Source organism: Lycorma delicatula, chromosome 2, assembly GCF_047948215.1.
Source record: "Lycorma delicatula isolate Av1 chromosome 2, ASM4794821v1, whole genome shotgun sequence".
NCBI lineage: Eukaryota > Metazoa > Arthropoda > Insecta > Hemiptera > Fulgoridae > Lycorma > Lycorma delicatula.
The window spans coordinates 79,623,910-79,650,200 of NC_134456.1; the positions used below are offsets into that span (position 1 = coordinate 79,623,910).

Below are 26,291 nucleotides of genomic sequence, written 5' to 3' on the forward strand. Positions count from 1 at the left end.
TGTGCACTTACACCGTAAGAAGAATGTGTATGCAAATTTACATCAATTTTTCCTCAGTAGTTTTTGCTGGGCGTTGATTAACAGTTAGTCTGGGCATGTATATATCTACATGTAGTAGTGGAGATTTATCGGTGGAAGCACAAACTTTAATGAACTGTGAACTATGATTCTCTTATCACTGTGTGAGCTGGGTTTGAACTGAATGATTCGAATCAATCGAATGAATAATATTTAAAAAATAATAGATTTAAAAATACGTTAAATAAAATAATATTAAATAGATTTAAAAACTTTATGTTTAACAATCATGGGCTTCCCGTGGGGAATGCTTGTGAGGCTACAGTGGTGAGATATCTGAGCACTTCGTGGGAGGCTAGACCAATCATCACCATCAAACTGGTAACAAACGGGGTGCCTGTTTTGAAACGTGCAATGGGATGATCCCCATTATGTAATATTTCTGCAAAATCGTCTAATTTTCAAAATTGAAATGAGGTATTTGTTAGTAGGTGAAGGCTTACTTTAGCGTGCATCAAGTACACTTTCTTTCTAACTGACCTCTATTCGGATTAATATATATATAAAGTTTGTCTGTGTGTTATCGCATCACGCGAGGACCAGCTGGACGATTACTTGTATAAAAATACAAGTATTAATTTCAAATACTTGTAGTTTATCGTGTTATCCCAGGGTAGTTTTTAAGCCATCGACCGAGGCTCTACCTCCGTTAAAGCTTAAGATATTAAAAATATTTATTATTTCTTCGTCCCCAAGGAGGCTGAAGTTGTGAATTAAAGATATTCATTCAGGAAAGAATATATTAATCCTTTTACTTCATTATTATATTTCTACCACCATGGCAAAGAAATAAGTTATGAATTCTTTGTCGTAAAGGTGTGCTTACTGTGTAATTTAGTTTCTTTTTCACGTTTTTATAAAGCCTGAATATTATGATTATTATTTATCAGTATTATTCTGATAACCATGAAAATAACGCACAGAGCGGGGGTTCAGGGTATGGAGCCCTCTGGGTAGATAGGAATGACGACCGAAGCAAGCCCTACCGGTGTCCAGGTCGCCGGTCCCCCTGGCAAATTGGAAACGAGCTCTGCGGCCATGAGGTAGGCCCGTTGGCCTCGGGAGGCCCAGAGGAGCCCCTGAGTTGGCTTCGGGATTCGCCTAGGCTGACCTGAGCTCCGAGGGTCCAGTTTCTGGCTAGACGGGCCGGCTAGTATATATGTATGTAGATTACAACTGGAAAATTATGTCCGATTCCAAATTTCAGATATCTGCACGTATGTAGGTATGTAATAATTTCTTTTGTTTTTGTTAAAATTGCGTTGCGTTTATTTGTTGAAAGGGAGGATTAGCAAAATAAAATTCCCTAATATTAATTATGTATTCTTGAAAAAATAACGTGACTTAATAAATTATTAGAAAATGCAAATTATAAGGAAACCAGTGTCATTTTTACATATAAATCAGAATAATTGTGCTTAAACGTTTTTAAGAAGTCATCTACTGAAATGACCGATGAAAAAATAAAGGTTTTTGGATTATTTAAACACATTTTATGTGAGTTTTTTTGGGAGTCGAACTGTGTTTATCATGTCTCGATAGTATATTTACCACAAGCTTACAAATGTGTGGATTACTGAATGTTTTAAAGAAAATGATTCGGGTGAATAATTAAAAAACTTGTCCGTCAAATTTTGTTGGATTGGAAGCAGAATTCCGTTTTCTAAAAAAGACTGAAACAGCGGGTAAGTAAATAAGGACAAAGAGTAACACATCGACTAAAACGTGATACCCAAATTTTAGTACAGTGTTATCAGAATTTAGTTTTCCAAAAGAGAACATCTCTGACAAAGCAATTCAGAATATGGAAAAACTACTCCAAGAACCTTCATTAAAACCAAGAAAGTGTGTGCTATATTAAGTTTGAAGTTTGCAGTTTGTTTGGTTCAAAATATTGAGAGGATATTTGTGAAAAATAGACTTGTATACAGGACATTTTATTTTATTGAAAGGATTGTGCATGCAATATGAAAAGATTTTCAGATCTATAAATTTTGAAAATTTAAGATCAGTGATTCAGAAGGAATGCATCAAATTGGTGCGGTACCGATTACAGGGTCACTTTAATTTCTTCAGGGTTTCAAAACGATAATGGGACCAAATCTTAAGTAGCAATTGACAGAAAACACACATAAAGTTTTCTTTAGATATAATATCGAAAAAAATTTAACTACCTATTAATACTATATGCATTCGTATCCTTGCTAAACTGTGTTCTTTTTTTATGTTTGACTCACTCCTAATTACTTCTTTTTTTTTTTTTAGGATTGATTGTATTTTGACTTTTTGTTTGAAATGTTGATTGAATTAGAACTATTATAATTCTAGGTTTGAATTATGTTCAGGCCTCACTTTTTTTCTACCTATAAAGTCAATTTTTCATCAGCCTTGAAAGGTAGAAAAAAATCAACTGTAGCTTGCCATCAGCCTGTTATGAATATTTAAGAATTTTTCTCAAATTATGTTGTATATTTTATCTTGATTTTTTTATAAAAACAGCAGATTTTTCATTATTCTCTACCTTAACCATATTTGTTTTCAAAACAAAGTAAACCAAAAATAATATGTATTATACCATATGTAAAATGAAACTAAAAGTATTGATCTATGTTGTGAAAGAGAGAGAGAGTGAGTGAGAGATTGTTTTGTGTGTGTGTGTGTGTGTTTTGTTTATGTTTGTAAATGGGTGTTTATTGTTTATTATTAACTTAAGTTGGTCTAAGTTTTTTTTCTGTTTGAATATTTAATTAAAATATTTTTGTTGATGTGTATATGTTACATGATTATAGAAATTTTATTTAGTTTCATTTAAATAATATAATGTTACGTGACTCAGGTTTTTCTTTGTATCATAATTTCCTTTTTGTTTATTTTAGAAAATTATTTTTTTATTATTTAACTGGCAGCACTCCATTAAAGTTCTTAGGTTGCAAAAAGTTTTTTCTTTTTATCTTTTATTAGTAGAATCTAGTTTTATTTTGTACAGTTAGGTGAGATGCATTTAAAAATTTTCTTAATGAGGGAATTTATTGTTTAAATATTTCACCTTTAGTGACCTTGCAAATAAAATTGATACCATAAATAAATATTGTGTACTATAATGGTCTCCACCCGAACAGGTTTTGTGTCACCTTGAAATTTTCTGCCTGCCGCCCGCCTGCCCGCCTTCAGTGCCCTTGCTCCTGCTTCTTTTTAAGATTTGGCTTCTGATATAAAACATGAATATTGGATGAGCTCCTGCTTTACCTTCCATATCCTCCGGCATATTAAATTTTTCCATTGTTTTCTTGTATGTTCACATGAAATTCTTCTATTTTCATTACATTTTTATCTGAAAGAGGATTTTTTTTTTTACTTAAAAAAAAATCTTCCTAAGTAATATAACTGTATTTATATATTATATAATAATATATAATAGTTATCTTAAATCAAAACTCCCAAAACAATAAAATTATTAAAGTTTCGGCGAGAGTTTGCCGTCAGTTGAAAAGACCAAAAATCGAAAATCAAAATTCAACAATTTATTTATTTATAGTTGTTCAAAAAGACATTATCCGAATCAAAAAAGTACAGATATGTATGAAAGGCAAGATAATAATTGTTATATATTTTTTCTACGTCATTTTCTCAAACACAAAAATATACACCGGTAAATATTTTCTTCCCACTCTACTAATATTCTAATTAAATGATATAACTATTTTAATATAAAACAAATACGAAATAATCGAGAAATAATTGGAGATAAACAATTTTTTTACATACTTGTATATATACTTAATAACACAAATCATATAATAAAAAATTCGTCAAATTTTCTCAAATATGTTGATTGAAAATGCAAAAACTCTTGCCGGCCCGATTTCATGCTTTAAACAACTTCATAAATCCTAATAATTCATGATCCATAAGTAAGTTTTCTACTTCTTTACTTGCCTTTGAAAGATTATAATTCACAATGTAAATAATATGAGTGATCATTCTCTAGTTCTAAATTCATGACGGTATCAAATTATTCAATCATTGAAAATAATTAATTAATTAGATGAAAAAATATTAACGGTTCGTAATTTTCGTTGTTTCAAAAATTAATTCTGTTCTATAAAAAATGTTGTATAATTCATTGCAAAACAAAACGTAAATTTCGTTCACAAAATTGAAATATGTTTTAATAATTTTTTTATTCAATAAGTTAACTTTTTCCAAGCTAATTAATACACAGAGGTAGAGTACTGGTAGTTATGATACTTTAGAGTGAAGGTGACATTAGAAATGATTCGTCATTTTGAATTTTCAAAATATGAAGGAAGCATTTTATTAAAGGTAAAATACATATGACAAATATTGTGTGGCTTTTTAACTATCAGGAACATATGATAAATATATCAATAGAAACCTACGAATGATATAATTAGTTCACATAATAATGTGTGTAACATTCACTTTAAATTGTCACAACGACCCATACTGCCTCTAATATTGATCTTTGATCAACACTTCTGTTCATTAAGTGATCTTTTTATTGAAATCAGAATTTGATTATTGTTCTTTATAGAATTTTTTTCGCCGTAACGGACAAAGTTGTTGAGATCGTAATGCATTTGCGTATATCAATAAATAATGTTAAGGGTAAACTATGAAGTTTCGTTGAAATTCGTTCTTAAAAGTATAAAATCGGGCCGGCAAGAGTTTTTGCATTTTCAATCAACTTATTTGAGAAAATTTGACGAATTTTTTATTACATGATTTGTGTTATTAAGTATATATACAAGTATGTAAAAATATTGTTTATCTCCAATTATTTCTCGATGATTTCGTATTTGTTTTGTACAAATATAGTTCTATCATTTAGTTACAATATTAGTAGAGGAATAAAATATTTAATATTTATGAATATTTAATATTCAATATATAGGAATAAAATATTTAACGTGTATATTGTTATGTTTGAAAAAATGAAGTAGGAAAAATATATAACAATTATTATCTCGACTTTCATACATATCTGTACTTTTTTGATTCGGACAATGTCTTTTTGAACAACTATAAACAAATAAATTGTTGAATTTTGATTTTCGATTTTTGATGTTTTCAATTGCCGGCAAACTCTGGTCGAAACCTTAACAATTTTGTTGTTTTGGAAGTTTTGATATCATCTGTTTTCTGTTCATTCGTTAAATTCTGTGAAATTTTAGACGGTATATCAAGTCTAGTCAATAACTAGTCGTCTATTAATAATAATATTCTTCTCATTTTTATGAAAAAACAACTTCAAACTTCTCATCAAATAAAGCACTAGATCTTCATGATTGCAAATTTTTTTATCACTGCAGTAAAAATGAAATTAATGCTGATTGCTGATCTAGTTCATATCAGGAAGTTTTTCTAGTCTATACTTAGTTATATATTAGTATTTGAGTTTTTATTTTCATTGATTTCAGCAATTGCAATAATAATGTGAAAACGGTTCAGCATTATTAAAAAAATATATATTTTAATAGTGTTGACACAAAATTATAAAATAATACAGGTTTCAAAATTGTAAAAAGTTGAATATTAATTCTAAATAAATATAAAGCAATGAATATATATATATATATATATATATATATATATATATTCATTATATGTACAATTTTTCGAAATATCACGGCCCCCAGCGCCACCAAACAGTTCTAATTGTAGAATACAAATTTTACCAATATTTGTTTTATTTATTTCTTTTTTAATAAAACTAGTATAATCAGTTATAAACTAATATTTTTATTTTTTTTTTAATGAAGTGATAGGACTTAAAAAAATTGTTTTATCTTCAGTACTGTCATTTACGTAAGAGTATTTACTATTAAAACAAGCTGTAGTATGTCTTCTTTTAAATTTTATTATTTCGAGTATACATTACAAAGTTTTTGTACGCTACCTAGTACTATCAAGTACTGCTATCTAGCGGCGCGATTCGTAAACGGGTTAGAAGAAAAATCGGGGTTAGAACAAAAATTCCACATTTTCAAATTTAAAAACTTGAAATTACAAAGATTATCACATACTTATCGAAAAAATTCCTATATTCATTAAGAAGATCTATTTCTGCGATGATATGTAGTTATATTTCATCAAAATTATTGATGAGTAAATAAGTCGTTCGGTGTATACAAACTCGCCGGCGTCATTCTACCGAACGACTGATGTTAAGTTTAATTATACATGACAATAATATTGTTGAACATTTATTGTGATTTCATTTCCTTTTTGCTTGATTGTGTAAATCATATATTAATCTTACCTTAAAGATACATTATTATTTTATATTGAAGGCGTTTTTTGAGTTACATCATCAGTTCGTTCATAAAAATTATTTCATTTGTTAACATTACACATTTTTTAATAAAATATTATTCCAGACATAATTATAAAAATTTAATCTTTTTTATGAAAAATACATTGATGCATTCGTCAAGATAAAATAAGAATCGTATCATTAAAGTAAGCATTTTACCTTAAACCTTTACTACTTAGCTAAATTCATTAATTTGAAAAGTAATTTGTATGTGGAATTTCATGTCAATACAAATAAAAATAATACAAAGAAATGAAATTCTGTACCATACACACCGTATTTCATGAATATTTTACATATTTGATTGATGTTTTGAATCTTACATGTAATTGATGTTAAAAACAAGTAAATTTTTGTTTTTATTTATTGGGAAGGGATTCTGAAACCTTCAAAAACTTATTTGAAAATATTACTTTATGCTGATGATTCCAAGTTTACACCAGGGAATCAAATACAAGATCTCGTACATATCAGCCAATAAGCCTACCAGATAACAAAACGAAAAGTCCAGAATATTCTTTAAATTAAAAATAATTTTATCATTTATATTAGGACGTGTAACTTTTTATTTTCACGCTATCATAGAGGTGTGAATATTGTTTAAGAATGCATAATTTAAGGTTAAATTTTCACAGAAATATTTTAATTAAAAATTAAAAAAATGTTTAAATATTGAATTTATTAAAACTTCTTGTTTGTTGCTAGGAATGTAATCTCATTTAATATGAATTTGAAAAATTTGATGTGGACACCTATTAGATTATATATACACGTTTTTTTTTTAAATGAAAAGTACATACAATTTTATTTCACTAATTTCTCATTTGTTTTTTTTTTATTATTATTATTACTATTTATTGTTTTTTTGGTTTTTGTTTTTTTAAATTGGAGGTTAATAACTATTAATAAATCAATATATTAAAATTAAAAAAAAGAAGAGTCGGATTCGAACCGATGTGCCTTCCCTTGTAAGATCAAAATATTTCATTAATTAAAGTATTATCTGGCTATAACTCTGAAATCAATGAAAATAATTACCACTTATGATATATGGTTGAAAAACTTTCAACGAGGGCTTATGACTGCTGTTTAAGAAAAAGTCTAAAATCCTATTTTTTCGGATGTTGGGCTTTTTTGGACACCGTTGGTCAAGTCGATTGCATTCAAAAGGGGAGGTGCACAGTTAGATGTTACAACAGTCCTAAATCCAAAATTTCAACATCCTACGGCTAATCGTTCTTGAGTTATGCGAGATATATACGTACGTACGTACAAACGTCACGCCGAAACTAGTCAAAATGGATATTCGCAATCACAATACTCCCTTGTAAATAAAAAACAAACCTTGATTGGTGGACCGTATCACAAAAGTATTCATCCAGTATTTTTAATTTAATACGAGGAAAAAAAATGATTTGTGTCTTTGGATGAAATAAATATTCAGAGTTTTGAATCGGATAAAATAATAGACTTCACTGATTAATTTTACAAAACCAGTAAAATGAATAACAAGAAAAACATCTCTAAACCTTTCCAGATTATTACAAATCATTGTAATATTGGTAATCTTCTCTCTTAATTTAAATTATAATTTCTGTATCATGTATTCTGTTATGTATAAGAAAGAGCCATATGTATTAAGAAAGAGCCATGCTAAACAATTATTTAAACAAAATAATACTTAGGCATTCTAGAAATGCTTAAAAAAAATAATAATAATTTTAACTAGGTGAAAATTTGATTATTAAATAATAATCAGAACGTCTACAGGAATGAATTAAAAGTAAATATAAAAAAATAAAAGTAAAACATATAGAGAAAATCTAAGAAACAAAAAAGTAGCCAAACCAAAGTGTTATTCGACTTAGCTATTGACAGTTCAAGCTAAAAAAAAAAGGCTTTAAACATTTTCTTGTAGTTTTTGTTTATTAATTTGTTTCTATATTTATTTATTTTCTGTACGTTTTCTTTGGTATTTTTATATTTATTTTTAATTAATTCCTTTTTGTCTACTGATGAGTATCGTTTAACAATTTAAATATAAATCTAGTTGTTAAATGAATTCCAGTTAATTCCTTTTTTTAAATGTTCTTTCCAGCTATTTTTTCCCCATTTAACAGTTTTTATGCTAAAAGGCTAGACTGATAAATTTTGCACACTAGCGTGCTACACGAAGACAAAAGGTACTATTCAGTTGGGCGTGGCAGCACATGACAGCTAAAATCCCCTTGTACAAACTTGCAATACTGCGTTGAAATCTGTTTACCGTTTGTTTTCAATAGCAGGTAAAATGGAGGCTAGTACGGCCAATATGTCAACACGGTTAAAACAGCGCGCTGTGATCGAATTATTAACAGCAGAAAATGTGAATCCTACGAATATTTTTCATCGTTTAAAAGCAGTTTACGGTAGTAAAACTGTTCACATGAGTACTGTGAATAGGTGGGCGTTGAAATTTCGCAAATGTGAAGCTGATAAAGCGACAACTGAGGACGCACCTCGCAGCGGACGAACAGTTTCTGTGACTGACGAGAAACATCGAAAGGAGGTGGACGATTTGCTTCAAAGTGAACGGCGAATCACCTAGCAACGCATAGCTATTCAGTTAGGCATATCTAAAGAACGAGTAGGCCATATTGTCGAACGATTGTTTTACCGTAAAGTCTGCACGGGTGGGTACCGCGCAAACTGTCTGATGGCTCTCCGCAAGCTGAAGTTTGAGCCTATTCCGCATCCGCAATACTCGCCGGATCTGGCTCCGTGATACTTCCACTTCTTCCCTTAACGTTCGTAAAAGGTTCGTAAAAGGGTTCGTAAAGGTAATCATTACACTACCGACAATGAGGTGAAGGAAGCTGTGTCCACTTGAATCCGAGAAATACCGCCAGAATTTTTCATGCAAAAACTTGTCACACGTTGGGAAAATTGTATCAATGTAAACGGGGATTATATTGAAAAATAAATACTAAATTTTTTAACCTAGCTATTGTACTTTTATTCATTTTTATTTCATTCCAATATCTCTCTTCGTTCCCATGCTACGCAAATATGTGTGCAAAATTTATCAACCGAGCCTCGTATATAATAATCTGACTTTAATTGTTCTAATAATTAATTGCTCGATTTCAATTTCTAAACTGATATTTTCATCAGGTTTTATTCCTTTTTCTTTTATGTTTATTACTTTATCTTGTTTCTTGTCTATTTTGTGCAATGTACTTTCTGTTTTGTAATTTTATAATTTCATTTTTAAATTGTTATTGATTATATCTAATAAAACATTAGTTTAATGTTTCTACTGTGTTGTTTATTTGTTTTAATGACTGACTGAAAAGTAATATTTTTCTTTACATTAAGATGTAACTTGTTTCAAGTTTGATTGTTTGTTCTCTTGCAAATAGTTAAATTAGTGAACTATTTAAATATTTTTTCTTTAGTTTTTGAGATTGACATAGCAGTTTCCTCCTATGATATCTTGATTTGAAGAGGTCGATAGACGAATGTGCCATAATTATAAGTTATAATTAATTTTAATTTTATTACTTAACCGTCTAGATAGCGCTCTATAGCTCTTGAAGGGAAAGTAATGTAATCGGTCCAATTTGGGCATATGCGGTCTTCACCTGATCTTTATGTTTTGACACCTAAGGAACCCAAAAAACCGGATGGAAATTTTCTGGATGTTAATTTTCGCGTTTGTTCGTGTATGTGTTCAGTGTTGCCAAAAATCGGTCAAGAACTACTGGACTGATTTCACCAAACTTGGTCAGATTACTTCTATATATGGGGCATTGATGCGATTAAATTTATAACTTAAAAAGGTCGAGTGGGTTAGGCTGTTGAGCAAGGTCACCCTCAGTATCTCGAGATTTCACACAATTAAAGTCATACATTTCTTAGGCACATTTGTTAACAATTAAAAAATTTTTCTAAAAACTTCCGCAAAATCGCGCTTACCACCCAAAAAAAAAAATGCTGTTGTAGTCGCCTGCTATGTTATGACGTCACAGTTGAGCGGTAGAATTAAATAAATGAATAATATTTAAAGTGTATAAAAGTAACTCGGTCTGGCTGGGTCTCGAACTCGATCGCCCGGTTGACTCGGTACCTTGTTCATTAAGACTCGCGGCTATACCAGTCTGCCGACCATACAAGCGAAATTTGTTCTATGTAAGTTGTGAAATTAGTTAAATTAGTTTAGTTAGCGCCGACCGCCGCCGTTAGTACCGCCATTAAATACGGTATACACGAGCGCTTTAATTACAATCCACAGTAGTCAGCTTTTTTTTTTTAGTTTCGTTTAAAGAACATTTTAAATTATAATATTTTTTTTTTTTTTAAATAAATGTACAATATCTAGTAGTGCATATCCATTAATATTTTAAAGAAAAATATTTTTATTTTTTTTTAAATGACAGCATACAAGCAGACGTATATAAAATGTTTGAAACATTAGTTAGATAAATAAAACATCCATTATTAAATAAATAATAGTTCAGTCAAGTAATATTTTGTTCATGTTTTTACTAAGATAAGGTTATTGTTTATTTAATTACAATTTAGTATTCAGTTTGTATGAGAATATTATTAAAATCGTATTAGATACAAAAGCTGATATGAAAACATATTAAAAAAAAACCTGATTAAAAGCTTTATCAAAAATAGATTGTATAAATACATATTCAACTGAATTAAATTACAAGCAAAGTTATCTCAAATAATTTTTTTTTTTTATTAATAGGATCTGATTTTAATCAAGGTTTATTTATTTTAACATATGTGTATGTGTTTAGCATTCAGGTGAATGCATATTTATATGTTTTGTTCTAAGGGTACCCGCACTTTGAAAGCAACAAGATTGATTTTTCAATGTATTATCGTGTTCTGTATTAAGTTTCATAATACTTAATATTATATTATCTCATACAATTAATGTAATTTCCGTTTAAGTTGCTTGACAACTGTATAAAAACCAATCTTTTTGTTACATTTATTTAATGTAAAGTATGGGTTTTGTATATGTTTTTATTATATTATATTTTTTTAGATAAATAAATTTACTTTAGTTATTGAAAATATCCGTAAGTAAATTTAAAATTGTTTCATTGTTGTACAAATATGTACGATAATATGTTACTTCTGTATTGCGTTAACTGAAAGTGTGCCAAAACTGATAGATACTTTTACTATTTGCAAACAATAATTTGTACAATAGACATTTTTATAACTGCAGTTCATTTTATATTTTTATTTGTAGGTAATTTATTATAAATAATAGGAACGTATTATGTAACGGAACTTAAAAACTGTAAACTTAAGACTGTCCGTAAATATTATTTTATTATGAGCATAATCATATTACTAATTACTATACCATGACATATTATTACTGCTGTTTGCGTGTTTAATTTCTTTTAAAACTAAATCATGGTCTCCTTATTCTTTTTAAATGAACTTTTTTTATTTATGTAACAAATTAATTAAATAACTAGAACGATCTTTCGAGTAAAAATTGAAAGTTTCTATTCGTGGAAATTTTATCTTCCAATATTAGATTTCTTAACAGAGCTTTATTTTAGAATTCTGTAAGTATAGACCTAGAACCTCTTCTAGCTTTTGTTTTAACAGAAAAAATAAGTCATATATTCGACACCATCATCAGATATATTTTAATCAACCACAGAAAAAACTCTCTTGTACGATATTGATTTAACAGAAAATTTGCATTAATTTAATTAAATGATATCTTATTAACAGAAGGTTTAATTTAGAAATATTAGACATTTTATTGCCAAATCAGCTGATTTGGAAGTCGAAAGTTCCAGCGTTCAAGTCCTATTAAAGGCAGTTATTTTTACACGGATTTGAATACTAGATCGTGGATACCGGTTTTCTTTGGTGGTTGGGTTTAAATTAACCACACATCTCAGGATTGGTCGAGCTGAGACTGTACAAGACTACACTTCATTTACACTCATGCATATAATTCTCATTCATCCTCTGAAGTATTATCTGAACGGTAATTACCGGAGGCTAAACAGAAAATAGAAAGGAAAGACATTTTATTGGAAAACAGTGTTTTTATTGCAGGGATTAAACAAAATTAAAATATTTTTTAAGCCTTGACTTGTGCACCGTTAATGAAAGTGTTTTAGTATAAATTAAAGTAGTATGTACATTTTGATTTAACTTAAGATAACTTAGAAGCAATAAAACCAGTAATAATTTGGTTCCAAAGCTTTTTAATGAGGTCACACATGAAGTAATTAGAAAGTAATCTCTGCACAACAGATAACTGTTATTACAAAAAAAAAGACAATAAACGAAATGATATATCATCAGATTTTAGAAAAGTATCAGTTATTTTTACTTTTTCAGTTTGAGTATGTAACAAATTATTGCTATTGAGAAAACATAACTCCTTCAGATTTTTATATTACTTGGTATCTTGAGTCCCTGATTTTAAAAATATTAGAATCAAGTTTTATATGTTTGTATATATATATATATATATATATATATATATATATATATATATATGTATATATATAGTGATGTATTTAGCTTTATATCTCAAGGACAGGTTAGGTTGTGTGACCTCATCATATATATTTCTAAACTTTTAGCCGACTTAGCTGTTTTAGAAAAGTAAGGTATGTTCCAAAAATGTTGGCTTTAAAACAAAGTTGAAAAAATTTACTTTAACTCTCCGCGAAAATATTACATGGTTTATATTTCATTACATATGATTTTGTTAAATGTTTTTGCCAATTTTAATTAAATAACGTTCATGAATTTTGCCTACTAACAACAAAAACTTTTACAACGAAATTGTAAAAGTTACAAATTAATTTTTGTAAATATTGCAAGAGCAATGAAAAAATAATTAAAAGAATAGCGATAAATTTGCTTTATTTTTTTTAACACAAAAAAGGAAATTTTCCAAAAAATAAGGCAAGCAAATGCAGTTTGTTGCTTTGTTTCATTTTGCCAAGAAGCACTCGATTCAAAATAAAAATGTGAGCACGTACAGCAAACAAACCAAGCTTCTTCATCTGATTGAAAAAATATAATACATAAAATTCTGATGCAAGTACTCGTATGTGCGGATAAATAGATAAGACTTTCAGTCCTAGACCTAAACTGGTCCTAGTGACTAAAATTACTACCAGAAAAAGTGTCAGGAACTTTATATGCATCATAACTACAAATATATAATTAAAACTTTTCTTTAAATATATTCCACTATTTTATTATTTGTCACTTAACACTAAATAAAATAAACATGTGTTATTGTTTTCCATTTACAGCATTGATTCTCAAACTTTTTCGCCCACCTCCCACATTGAGAAAAAAAATTTGTAACGCCCCCAAGATTTTTTAACTTACCATCTGTTAAAAATAATTGCAATTGCTGTTTTTAAGTTGCGATTTTACAAACAGCAATTGTAATTATTGTTTTTATACGTGGCATATCTTATTTCTGAGTTGAAACTTACATTTTAAATGAGAGCAATTAAAATGCACATTTAATCATATCTGGAAGTATTTTTACTAAAATTGCTTTTAAAAAAATTACAATTGTATCTATATAGTTATATAATAACAATAGTGATAGTATATTCAATATAACGATACAATAATTAAAACAAAGCTTTCAATTGAAAAATTACACTTATATTAATGTGAATGATGAATCTGATGTGCTTTAACGAGTTTGTTAATATCAGGCTCGAATTTACTTAAAAACAGCCGTAAGTCGCCGCGTTCGATAACATGCAACCGATTTCTCCTTTTGGTTAGCAACGTTGCTACAGCACTAAATCCACGTTCAAACAATTACGATGATGGGAATGCTATCAGAAATCGTGGAACAATGAACCATAATCCATGGTACAGTTGCGGGATTGGCTTTTGCAACCAAAATTCTTGGTAGCTATTCTTGAATTTTATTTTTATTTCTTCGTTTGTTGTCAGTTCTATAAGTTGTTCTTCTAACTGGGATTATCCTGCTGTGTTTACATTTAAAAAAGGATCCAACATATTGTCCATATTTAAAATGTCCTGGAATCGTTCTTTGAAATCACCGTGGAGGTTCTCCAAGTGTTCGCAGTAAACAAGCAAGTCGTCTTTGTTGAAGGATATTGCTGATAAATTAGGGAAGTTATTAAATTCACGTCGGCCAATATTTCTCTTGTGTAATAACAGTGTGGCTATCAAAGCAGCAACGACATTTTTTTTATTCAAGTCGCCGCCTTGAAGCTGGAGATTAACATCATTAAACAATTTATATAGGTCTGTCAAATACGCAATATCATTCATTGATGTAATGAGATTGTCGCGCAACTCTGTGTCTTTGTTTTCCAGGAACTATATCAAAGAGTCAAACAGATTGTAAAATCGAGTCAGACAAGTACCTTTTGATAGCCAGCGCACTTCTGTGTGAAGCAGTAAGCGGTTGAAATCTTCATCATTGCAATGCAAAGCTGACTAAATAATCTGTCATTTAGTGAGTTGCTATTGATTTTATTAACTGCTCTGATAAGTATTGCAGTGATGTATGCAGGCGTTCACTCAGGTTTCTCGCAACTAAATCTTGGCGATGAATGACGCAAAGTACACCAAGCACGTCTGGAACTTTATTTTTTAAGTACGCTATGAAGCCTTTGTGACGCCCTGTCATAGCCGGAGCGCGGTGGCGCTCCGGCTTACGTCAATTTCTACTGATGGTAGCAATTGACCTAATATTCTTCAAAAGAATCTGCTTTCGTCACAAAACGTTTCCAGTGTATTATTTATGGTTTCTCCCTTTGCACCTGTCTCTAAATATCTAACAAATAATAGTGCTTGACATATTTTCTCATCTTTGATAAACCTCACGTATGACATCAACAGTGCTTTATTAGTTGGTAAAGTGGACTCATCCAACCGAATTGAAAATTGGCAAGTCTTCAGTTAATTACACAATGATTTTTCGATGTTTTCAGCAATCTCATAAATTCGTCTTTGCACAGAACTATTGCTCAAAGTAATTTTTCGGATATCTACCGCTGGTTTATGGAGCACAGTGGTTATTACTTCTTTTACTGCCGGTAAAATTAAATCTTACCCACCAGTGTGTGGTTTGCCTGTTTTAGCAATTAACAATGAGGTATTGTAAGCTCGAAGTCCGTCATTCTGTTGCTTGGAAGCCACTGAAAAATGTTTTTATATAGTTGGCTGAGCTACGTACTTCTTTTCCAGGTCTTGAAAATAAGCCACATCTTTGTCTTTCTTATCTGAGCGCATTTTATTAAAATGATCTCGTAGCCTGGAAGGCTTCATTTGAAAAGGTCTTTTTTACAAATAAGGCACACTGGCGTTGATGGATTTGTGGGATTTACGTTAAATCCGTATTTAATATATTCCGCACTGTACTGCCGTTCTTTTTTGCTCCCGACATGGTTTTGACTTCACAAATACGTGAGTAAAAGATTGACTTTAAAAAACCTGCTATCGTTGCACGGGAAAATGCTAATGAAAATAAAAGAAACTATTACTGCCTTTATATAGTTTTGAAATACAACACGCGCCGACAGGAATAAACATGCAATTACTCGTTTATTGTGTGTGACAGAATTCGTACTGATCAAGTTAGAACAAGCACCGATAATCCTGTCAATTCATGCAGGATTGGACAAATCGCATTGTTTCACTCATACTTATTTAGTTATATAAAATTTGACTTATGCACTGATGATTTAATCATTTAAACGCGTGAGAAATGCTACACGATTCATAAACTAAACGGGATTTTAAACAGGGTAAGCTGTAATTCGGTATAAAAACATATAATATCCGGTACATGTTTATTTATAATTCGTGTTCAAAAATTAAAAATATGTAACAACTTTAATTTTATTTTGTGTAGTATATTATGTTCTGTTGCTTTTTCTTCATTTCTTCGTTGATAATTAAATATAATGCTTTGTATATAATAAATACTCGTTTGTTTTGACAAATTTATTATAAGTATTCGTCAAAATGACACATTTGGTAACTGCTACACAGAACAAAGGAAGATTCGAACTTGCCTTAGTAAAGTGGTTGTATAACAAACAATACAAATCGGTTTTATTTTTTTATTTCGTACTACTGCTACATTTATACACTGGTACAAAAAATTAAAGAGACACCTATATATTATGATAAAAAATGATTGTATTCAAACTGTTTTAACTTTGCAACCAAGGGGCTTAGAGAGAGGAATAAAAAAAAATTAAAGCTTGAATACGCTACTTTTTGACTTTCAATTTTAATGATTGAGACTGTAACATGAGCTTCGGTCAAGCTGAGAGCGGGTGTTATATGTTACATTTTCAATCTTTAAAGATTTCAATACCTCGGCACAAAATGAACAAAACCCAAAAATTGCAACGCTACATTAAGACCTCACAATTTTTCATTAAAGCTAGAACAAAAGCCTTTGATTTCCATATTTATTTGTATCAATATGTTGCTTAAATCTGGTGATATACAGCACTAAAGACAAAAGTGGCATTTTCTCTTTAAATTGGAATATTTCGGTGCAGAAAAACTGTAGACAACAAAAAAAATAAATTAAAGCTAGTATTAAGCTTTTAAACGATTTTAATGCAGTTTACTGAAAAAGTTTCGTTTCCCCATTCGCTCGATCAAACACAAAGAAAACCGTTCAAATTTTTAAAACCTTTCTTCTCACTGATTTTTTTTTTAATTTCATGATTTTTTAAATCTGAAGTGCACTGTCATAAAGTAGAGTATTCAAGCTTTAATTTTTTTATTAGTCTCTCAAGACTATTTTTTTATTTGTCTTTTTTCTATTCGCCTCTTAGTTGCAAAGTTAAAGTAGTTGGAATACAATAATTTTTTATCATATAATATAGGTGTCCCTTTAATTTTTTGTACTAATTTAGTAGAAAATATCAGGAAAACATCATTTTTGCGTTCTTTTTAGAATATCAGCCATCGCCTTCACAGACCGCCTGAACGCCCCCAATTTTCTGTGGACCTTCTACTGCCCCCCTGAAGGCCTCCAGCACCCACAGGGGGACGTTATTGCCCACTTTGAGAACAAATGATATATCATATTATGATACATCAATAATATTGTGATAAATAATAAAAACGTTTTAGAAAATAAAAAATTAAACTATTATTTCCTTATTACCTTAAACTGAAAGGAAACTTTAGTTGCTTAAATTCATTTCCTCAGTTGTGTTCATTGTGTGGAAAGAGCTGCATCATAGTTATGAACAGAAAATTGTGTATCATATTCTATTAAAATCATCCTGATATACAGATAAAATGCTTTCTAATTATCTAGCAGAAGCAAAGGATGAAAACTAATTGAATTGGCCTTTAAAACAATCTAGTTATATTTGTTTTCAATATTTCATATCTTTTTCTGTGTAGATTGTTCTAATACATTACTTTCTACTATTTTTAATATCTTAACAGTTACCTAGTGTTTAAATATTTTTTATCTTTTTTATATTTATAAATTATTATTTTAATGCTACAAAATTATTATTTTAAGCTGTACTCTTTTTTATTTATAATTTGTTATTTTTAACAATTGCAGATGAAAATATTTTAGATAAAACATTGAAAATCCTTTGTTTGATGAAAATACCTTCTCATGTCACCATTTTTTAATTTTTTAAGTTCCTACCCTTGTTATATAATTTTTTTATATGACTAGATGCTAGATTTTTAAATGCAGTAAACTAATTTACTTTTGCAAATTCATTAATATGTTTGTGGTGGATGTTTTTAATACTATTTTGTATTTTCAATTTTTGAATCAAATGAATCATCATTCAGCGATCATGATATCAACGATCATCAATCATATCAGCTATTGCTGATATCTGAAGTTTCTTTATTTGCACTTATTAAAATATATTCGTTCCCATTATGTATGCATTTGTTGATATAAATAAATATCACTTTGATTGATTGGAGTTTTTTGTTTTTTCTTTAGGTGGAAATGGTAATGAAATCAGTCGAACAAAAATATGTGAGGCAAATCTTACGATGGAGATAGCACAGCTTTTGTTATCTCTTCTACATGCGTGGGGAATCGACCCTGATTTAGATTTAGTCTGTGAAGGAAAATTAGGTCTGTTAAGACCAATGGTTCCAGTTTCATTTGGAGTCCTTTCAAAAGGAGGTAAATCTAATTTACTTAAATTTGTTTTACAAGGCTGTAGTTTTAATAGTTTTATCAATCACTTTTAATTTACATTGCATAATTTTACTTCCTCTACGGGAAAATTTATTCTGAATTTTATTGACTCGTGGCACAAAAAAAATGTTAAAAAGACAGTATTGATGTTTATTTGATTTATTTATGTAATATTCCAAAAGTCACCAAATATGTAAAATAGCTTTGTTGATTTGAAGACCATTAGCATCTGCATCCCTTGCTCATGGATTGAATGTATTTAAAGCAGATACATCAATGGATTATCAGGCCTAGATTTGTTATTAATTAGAACCCAGCAACTGAAATTGGTCAGAAGATTAATGTTAGTCAGAAGAGGAGGACTAGTACAAAGAAGTTAGTCAGAAAAGGAACTGTTAGGGTTAAAGTACGGTTAATCTGATTGGATTTCAACTGTATTCTCTCTCAAAAGATAATAGCTATCTGTGCTGTTCCAATACGCAGATAGTTTATATAAATTATATTAAAGTCTGTTAGACACCCTTTTTGGTAAAATGGCAATAATAGAACTAGCTTGCAAATCATACCTTGAAGAATCCTAAGTTACTTAGGATTCTTCAAGGTATGAAAAAAAAATTCCAAGTATTAAATGTAAAAATTGGAGGGTGAAGACAGACATTAAAGTATTTTTAATGAATGGATGATGTCACATCTCAAGTACACTGGATAAAAAAATTTTTTAGTACTAAATGAGATTAAATAACATAAAAATGTACTCTGTTCACTGAATGAAAGCAAACATAAACTGATTGCAATTATTCCATTTGAAGAGTTTCTGTAGTATATTTTTCCATTCAGTATTATATAGTACCTTTTTCTGACTCCTTTTCTAAACTTATTGAGTTTGGAACAGTCTAAATAAAGAATTTTCTTTCAATTTCAGTTTTTACTGGTTAAAAGTTATGCATTTTTTGTAATATTACATGCATATTATTTTATAAAATTGACAATATAAACTAGGAATTGCACATTGTTAGCCAGAAAATAATTTTATTTTTAATATAAAGAAAAATTATTCTAGAAATATTATAAAAAGAAAAAAAAATTAATCACCTAGTTACATAAAAACATTTTTCTTACATATTAAACTGTAATGATCTTATCAAAATAAAAAATACTTACTTAGATATTTATTTTAATTATGAATTCTTATTTAGTCTGACCTTTAAAGGACTTAATTCTCTTATTCTTTTTTGATTTACATAATAACATTATAAGTCTATTCTCAGCTATATAAACTGGAACAAAAAACATTTTTGCTGCTTTCTTGTGTGTATGGTGTTTCCTCTGCTTGTTTTTTTTTTTTTTTAACAAGTATTGTACGAAATTATATTTTTAAATTGAATGCAGGAATTCACCTAATATTTGTAGACTTTTACCTGGTGTTGCTAAAATATTTTCCCATATAAAATAAATAAAAATAATTTGTTGAATGTAACAACGTTTAATAAGGTTTTTATTTATTTATTATTCAGGAATAATATAATTTTATTTAAAATAATTTTCTCTGAATATCTATAAAAATTGTTACAAACTCTAAAATAGTGAAGGCTAAAATAGTTTTAGTTTTTTAAGCAGTTAACTGAAAGAAGTATTTTTCAGAAATCAGTGCTCAGGCTCTCGATCAGACATTAAATTTACAGTTTTCTGGAATACTGAAGGAAAAGACATTATTCACAAGATTTAGTGATGAAAAAACTGTAAAATATTTTTCGTATAAAATTAAATGAACGTTATCTTGTATTAGTATCTGAGAAAAGTATTTTGAGATAGAAATGGTAATTAAGAAGAAAAGCTTTTGGGAAAGATTCTAAACCAATCAGAGAGAGAGTCCCTTCCTTTTCACTTACTTCATTCATTATCCATCATTGCATGTTCCTCAAATAGATACTTTGGGAATTGTGTCAGTCACCTCACTGTAATTCCATTAATGGTGCACTGCTGATAATATCTTACAGTAACTGCAGGCTGGTTTTTTCTTTAATGGTTTCATCTTTATTGGGCTTAGTACGATGGGATTCTGCATGTTGGTACTACAACGATTCTACCTGTTTCCTATCTGGGGATTGCACAAAAACCCCAGGCTGAGGTGGTCAGATCAGGCCTCATTCTCTAGAGTGTAAAATCTCTGAGAAGGTTGAAATTTCAGGAAAATCAGAATCATCGAGGATGTGTACTTGATATTTCTGTACACAAGTTTTAGAAAAAAATAAGGAAAAAGCAACAGAAAAAATGTGAAAGAAAAATTCAGTAAATAACTAGATAATAAAGTATAAGCAGCCATTACCATCACTGGAAGGAATTGCACGTTGATTAATATTTATATTTATAGATAATTATTACATTACATCAAACATACCACATTACCAATTTATACATTTTTGAAAAATTTGTGAATAGGAGTTCATCTTCTGATGTAATCAAGGTAAGAAATCAAATATCATAAACCTTGACATGTTGATGAGAGTGGTAAAAATTTTGTTCATGTATCAAAATAATTTTTTATTGGACCATTTTATTTTGACTTATTCATTTTCTTGGAATAATGTAATATCTCCAGTATACAATATTTAATTAAATAGTTATATTATAATATTTAATGAATAATGGATTACATTTGCCTATTCTTAGTTGTATTTTACTTCTACGCAATTTGTCACTATATTTATATGGAGGTAGTTCAATAATTAGTGACAAATTACTGTAGAAAGATCATTATTTATTCAGTGACTGTGAAACTAACATTACTTTTCAACATAATCCCCAGCTACATTTAAAGGCTTGCTCCATCTTTCGATGAGCTTTCTTAGTCCAGCAGTAAAGTTCACCTTGGTATCTGAAGTATTCTTATACCACATTCTTGATTTAGTAATTGTTACCAGTGTAACTCAGTAATTGTAACTCAGTGCCATGTAAAAATTCTTAGAAGACCAAGCAAAAAAATTCAGATGGTACAAGATTGGGACTGTAAAGTGGATATGGCAACCAACAGCTTCCCATGTCTTTTGAACGGTAGAGGATGGAGAATATAATGCCATATCCCAGTATGAAACATCCTGGTTCCCAGGATGTTTCTTACTTATTGTTGGTTTCACTGTGTTTTCTAGCTTGTCACAATAGTGCTTACTGTTGACTGTATGTTATTCTTACAAATAACCACAATAAATTTGGTTTTATATACCAAAATCCTGTTAGCATCATTTTACCGGCTGATGCTTTTTTCCTGGTGGGCCAACTCAGATATTTCCATTTCATACTCTGGCATTTAGATTCCGGCTCAAAATGATGAAACCAAATTTCATAACAAGTTATTATGCAGTCTAAAAAAAACATTACCTTCCACTAAAAACTGTTGTTAGATGTCTTGCGATTTTAAGTCGACTGTCTCAGAACCCACCTTGAACTCTTACTGCAGAAATTCAGCTTATTATGAATAATGAATTAGACTGTTCAAATACTCGCATTACTAATTTCTTAAATTTATATGCGTATGTCCTTGCAAATAAGATCATTAATGCAATTTTGTTAAGCTTCAGTCAAAATCTTTACTGACTTTTGCTATAATGAAAATTGGTGACACAACAAACTAAAACATCCTTAAGTTTTAAAATCGGTTGGGATTCTCAGGGTTGTAGAAAATTTTGCTACTAAGATGTATTCATTACTTTTACGATTAGAGAACTTTCATTTTTATGAACAAATGTGGAAGAAACATTTTCTAGAAGGTTCCACTGCAACCTTACAAAAAGTGGTTTATAGCTTTAGATGACTGTTATAAGCAAAGTAAAACCATGTCCTATTAACTTTTTCAGTTAATACTACTGATAATAAAACAAAATGTCACTTTGATAATAGTTTTTTGGAATTAGTTCCCAACCGTGCTTTTATTCCCATTTTCTAAGTCTTTTTGGAAGGTGTGAACTATGCCAGACAAATCAGACTACTCTTATCAGAGACAGTTCTTTATGGTTTGCCCTTCTTTAATTAATGTCTACTAAAATATTATTTTTATGAATAATGTGTTTGTTATTGGAATTTTCTAATAAATTATTAATTTATTTATTAACTCCTGTTTTTATTAAATTATGCAATAAGTAAATTATGTTTTAGTGCAAACATATATGAATTTTTTCAGGTTATATGAGTCTGTTACTTCCAACTTATCAATTGTTAAAGACAGAAGCTATAAAAGAAAGCATTCCAAATTCATTAGAAGCAGATTTACCTAAGGAAATGGTGGAGTTAGAAAGAGCAACCCGGCTATTTACTGCACAAACTCACTGGGAATTAAGTACAACAATTACTAGTAATCATTTATTAGCCATAATAGCTATTGCCAATACATTAATGTCTATGAACAATGCATCTTTTGTTGCTGAACAAGAAAGAAATCGTAAACTGCAAAGGTTTGTGTTGTTTACCTTATAATGCAAAATATATATATCATTTTAAATTACGTTTGACTTTATATTGATTTTAAATGATTTTTAGAGTGAATCACATTGTTTTGACTAAACATTAGTACATACACTTAAAATTAGGTTTTTTAAACAAACAATAGTATTATTATTTTTTTTTTTTTTAATAAACTAAAAAAGAATCAATAAATCACCAAAACATTTACATAATATTTAGTTCAAAAATAAAATTACAAAGTAAGGAGCAAAATAATTTTTATCATAAAAAATTTATTTCTAGCTGTTATATTAAGTATTACATGGATATTTCATTTTTCATTTCTCATAGTTAAATTTATAAAAAAATTTTGTAGATTAATTATTTTTTACCATTTCTGTAAGTTAGGGCTACAGTAGAAAAAATTTTTTTGATGTGTTTTTTCATTTTATAATCAAGTAAAGGAAACTGTATATGCTAATACACTGGACAGCAATTACTTATTTAAGTGGTAAAATAGAAAATTCTTAAATAATCAATATATATATATATATATATATATTTTTTTTATTTAATATTTGTTGATCCTTTATTTTTTTTTAAATATAGCAAATTTGATTTTATATTTTTAAGTATTGTACAAGTTATAACCCTAGTCAAATTATTCACTTTTTATTAATAAAAGTCAGTTCAAAGGAAACAGTTTTTGAAAGAATTTACAGCTATATTTTACCAATTTTTTTATTCTTTTATGAACCATTATTTAAAATCCTGATTGTATCCATATGTTACTGTTGTAATTGATTTATAATATAACATATGTCAAATTAACTTTAGGCAAAGTACACGCACTACTTTGAGTTGGCGGCCTGATGAAGCTACTGAGGACCTGATAACAGCACAGCAAGCGCAAATTAAACAGGGCTGGTCTCTTTTAGCCACTTTACATTGTGTTCTACTTCCTGATAAGGTAATTCAACGTGGAAGCAAAGTTTTTAAAAGACCGCAAGTTGAAATGATGGCTCGTAGATGGCAACATCATTGCCTGGAGGTAACTATAGCTAAATTTACTTTTATTATTAATATCCAAGTAGTTTGCATACATTTATTAGCTTAATCAATTAGAGTTGGAAGAAGATAATTATATTTTACTATAAAAAAATACAAAAATTAACAAAATTCATTTGTTTCATATTGAAATCAATTTTATTTTACCAATATAAAGTTTCAACAGAGATTTTTTTACTTTCTGGACAAGCAGTAGTTTGATCCATATCTCTTACATCTCTCTCTTGCACTAATCCTTTAATCAAATCATACATCCTCAGTTGTTTAATTTCTCTATCCTTATCCTTTCTCTATCCATTTGATTTTTCCTTTATAATTTCTCAACCTACTTGACTAACTCAGTATGAATAAATATTTATTTTATTCGGATCAAAATGTAATTATACATTACATAAATCATATCAGCAATGTATTCATATACCATCAGTAAAAAAGAACTTCATGATCAGTTAGTACAACATTTCAGAAGTCTTGAGATATCAAGTAAACCACTCATTATTCAAGACCCGTAGGTAGCTATAACTTTTTTTTTGTGAGTGAGTATCTATAAATTGTTACATCTATGGATCATTAGTTCAAGATATATCTTTAATTAGAATCCAACAATAGATTGGTGGCCAGGACAGTGTAATGAGCTGTTAGTATTAAAATATAAATGATGTACTCAGGCCATGAACGATCATGCATCTGCTTGGAAAAAAGTGTAGCATTGACTATTTCTACTATTGTGATACACAAAAGAAACTGCTCAACATTTGCCTGGACAGATCAAGGAAAACTGAGGTGAAAACTTGATCAGAGCACTATAATAAAGTATATAATTATTATATCTGTATGTATTTAATTTAAAAAAGATTAGTGGTACTAACCTTAAATTATGGCTCACCAGCCTTGTCTCTTTACAAAAGATGAGCCGTAACTTCTCTTTCTCCAGTTGGTCTTAAAACCTTTTCATTGAGTCTTCACCAGTCCACCTAATTTTCCTGATTCTCACGTCTCTCTGCCATATACATTTTTATTTATTAACCACTAACTTGTACAAATTCTTTTAAGAATTGCTTCTTAGCTCCTAATGCTATATGTTAAAATATTTGTTTTCGGTACTCTGTTTGTGGCATGCTATTATGTTTTCCATACTGTTTCTATTACTTATACTTAATTTTTAACAGTTCTATATATTCTTTTAGTTTTTATTTATTTTTATGTATTTAATTCTTCATAATTTTAGCTTATTATTTTATTAGGCTAACTGATAAATCAAAATTTCTTGAATTAATTTATAGTATGGACGAGGATTTTTCTTGAAAGGTTAAACTTCCTCTTAATGACTTCTCACTACTTAAATCTATGAAAGTAAAAGAAAAACTTTTTTTAAGAGGTTTTCAATGTAAAAACCTCTTAAACTAGAACTTTGTGTTTTCAGGAAATGATTTTTTTTAAAGGGATATCTAAAGTAGACAGCTGGGGAATTTCTCTCCTTAAGGTTGGAAAATCTGTGTCATTCATGGCCATGCTAGTAATGTACACACTACTTTGTAGTCTGTAAGTTGTTGCATTATAGTATCTTTGATTACATGTGAGTTATTACGTTGTAAAATGAATAGGAAAATCTATGTTTCCGCCAACTGTGAAATACATGGGGATATATGTTTTTTAAACCATCAAAATGTTAAGCCGGCTAAAATTCATAGTCAGTTGGTTCTGTGTATGAAACGAAATGTAACGAATGAAAGAAACGTCCTGCCCGGTGAAATGTAACGAATCAAAGAAACGTCCAAAAATAGTGTGAAAGGTTTAGAAATAACAGAATTAATCTGCATGATGAAGAACGTTCGTGGCAATCAATAATCACTGAGGACTTGTTGAAACACATTCATGATGAAATCAGAAAAGATAGTCACTCAACAATTTTCGACCTGGCCCTTCTTTTTCCTGATGTTTGAAGAGCTGTTATTGGTCGCATTGCTCATGATCATTTAGGCTTCAGAAACGTTTATGCATGTTAGGTGCCACACGTCTTAATGGAAGTTACAAAAAAATTCAAATGGGATCTGCTTTGGAATTTTTTATGCACTACACAGAAAAAAGGGGATGAGTTCCTTAATTCAATTGTTGCCAGCAATGAAACTTGGTTTTCATATTAAACGTCAGAGAAAACGGCAGTCA

The 26,291-nt window shown here is 29.3% G+C and overlaps 1 protein-coding gene across 9 annotated transcripts in view; it reads left to right on the forward strand.

Annotated features, from left to right (window-relative positions):
• Positions 1-26,291, forward strand: part of Rbcn-3B (WD repeat-containing protein Rbcn-3B) — a 409,024-nt gene that overhangs the window by 343,473 nt on the left and 39,260 nt on the right. For all 9 annotated transcript variants that reach the window (XM_075355583.1, XM_075355582.1, XM_075355590.1 and 6 more), the window contains 3 exons: positions 18,420-18,608; positions 22,798-23,068; positions 23,895-24,108. In XM_075355583.1, coding sequence (XP_075211698.1) covers positions 18,420-18,608; positions 22,798-23,068; positions 23,895-24,108 — 674 coding nt within the window. The remainder of the gene's footprint in view (positions 1-18,419; positions 18,609-22,797; positions 23,069-23,894; positions 24,109-26,291) is intronic.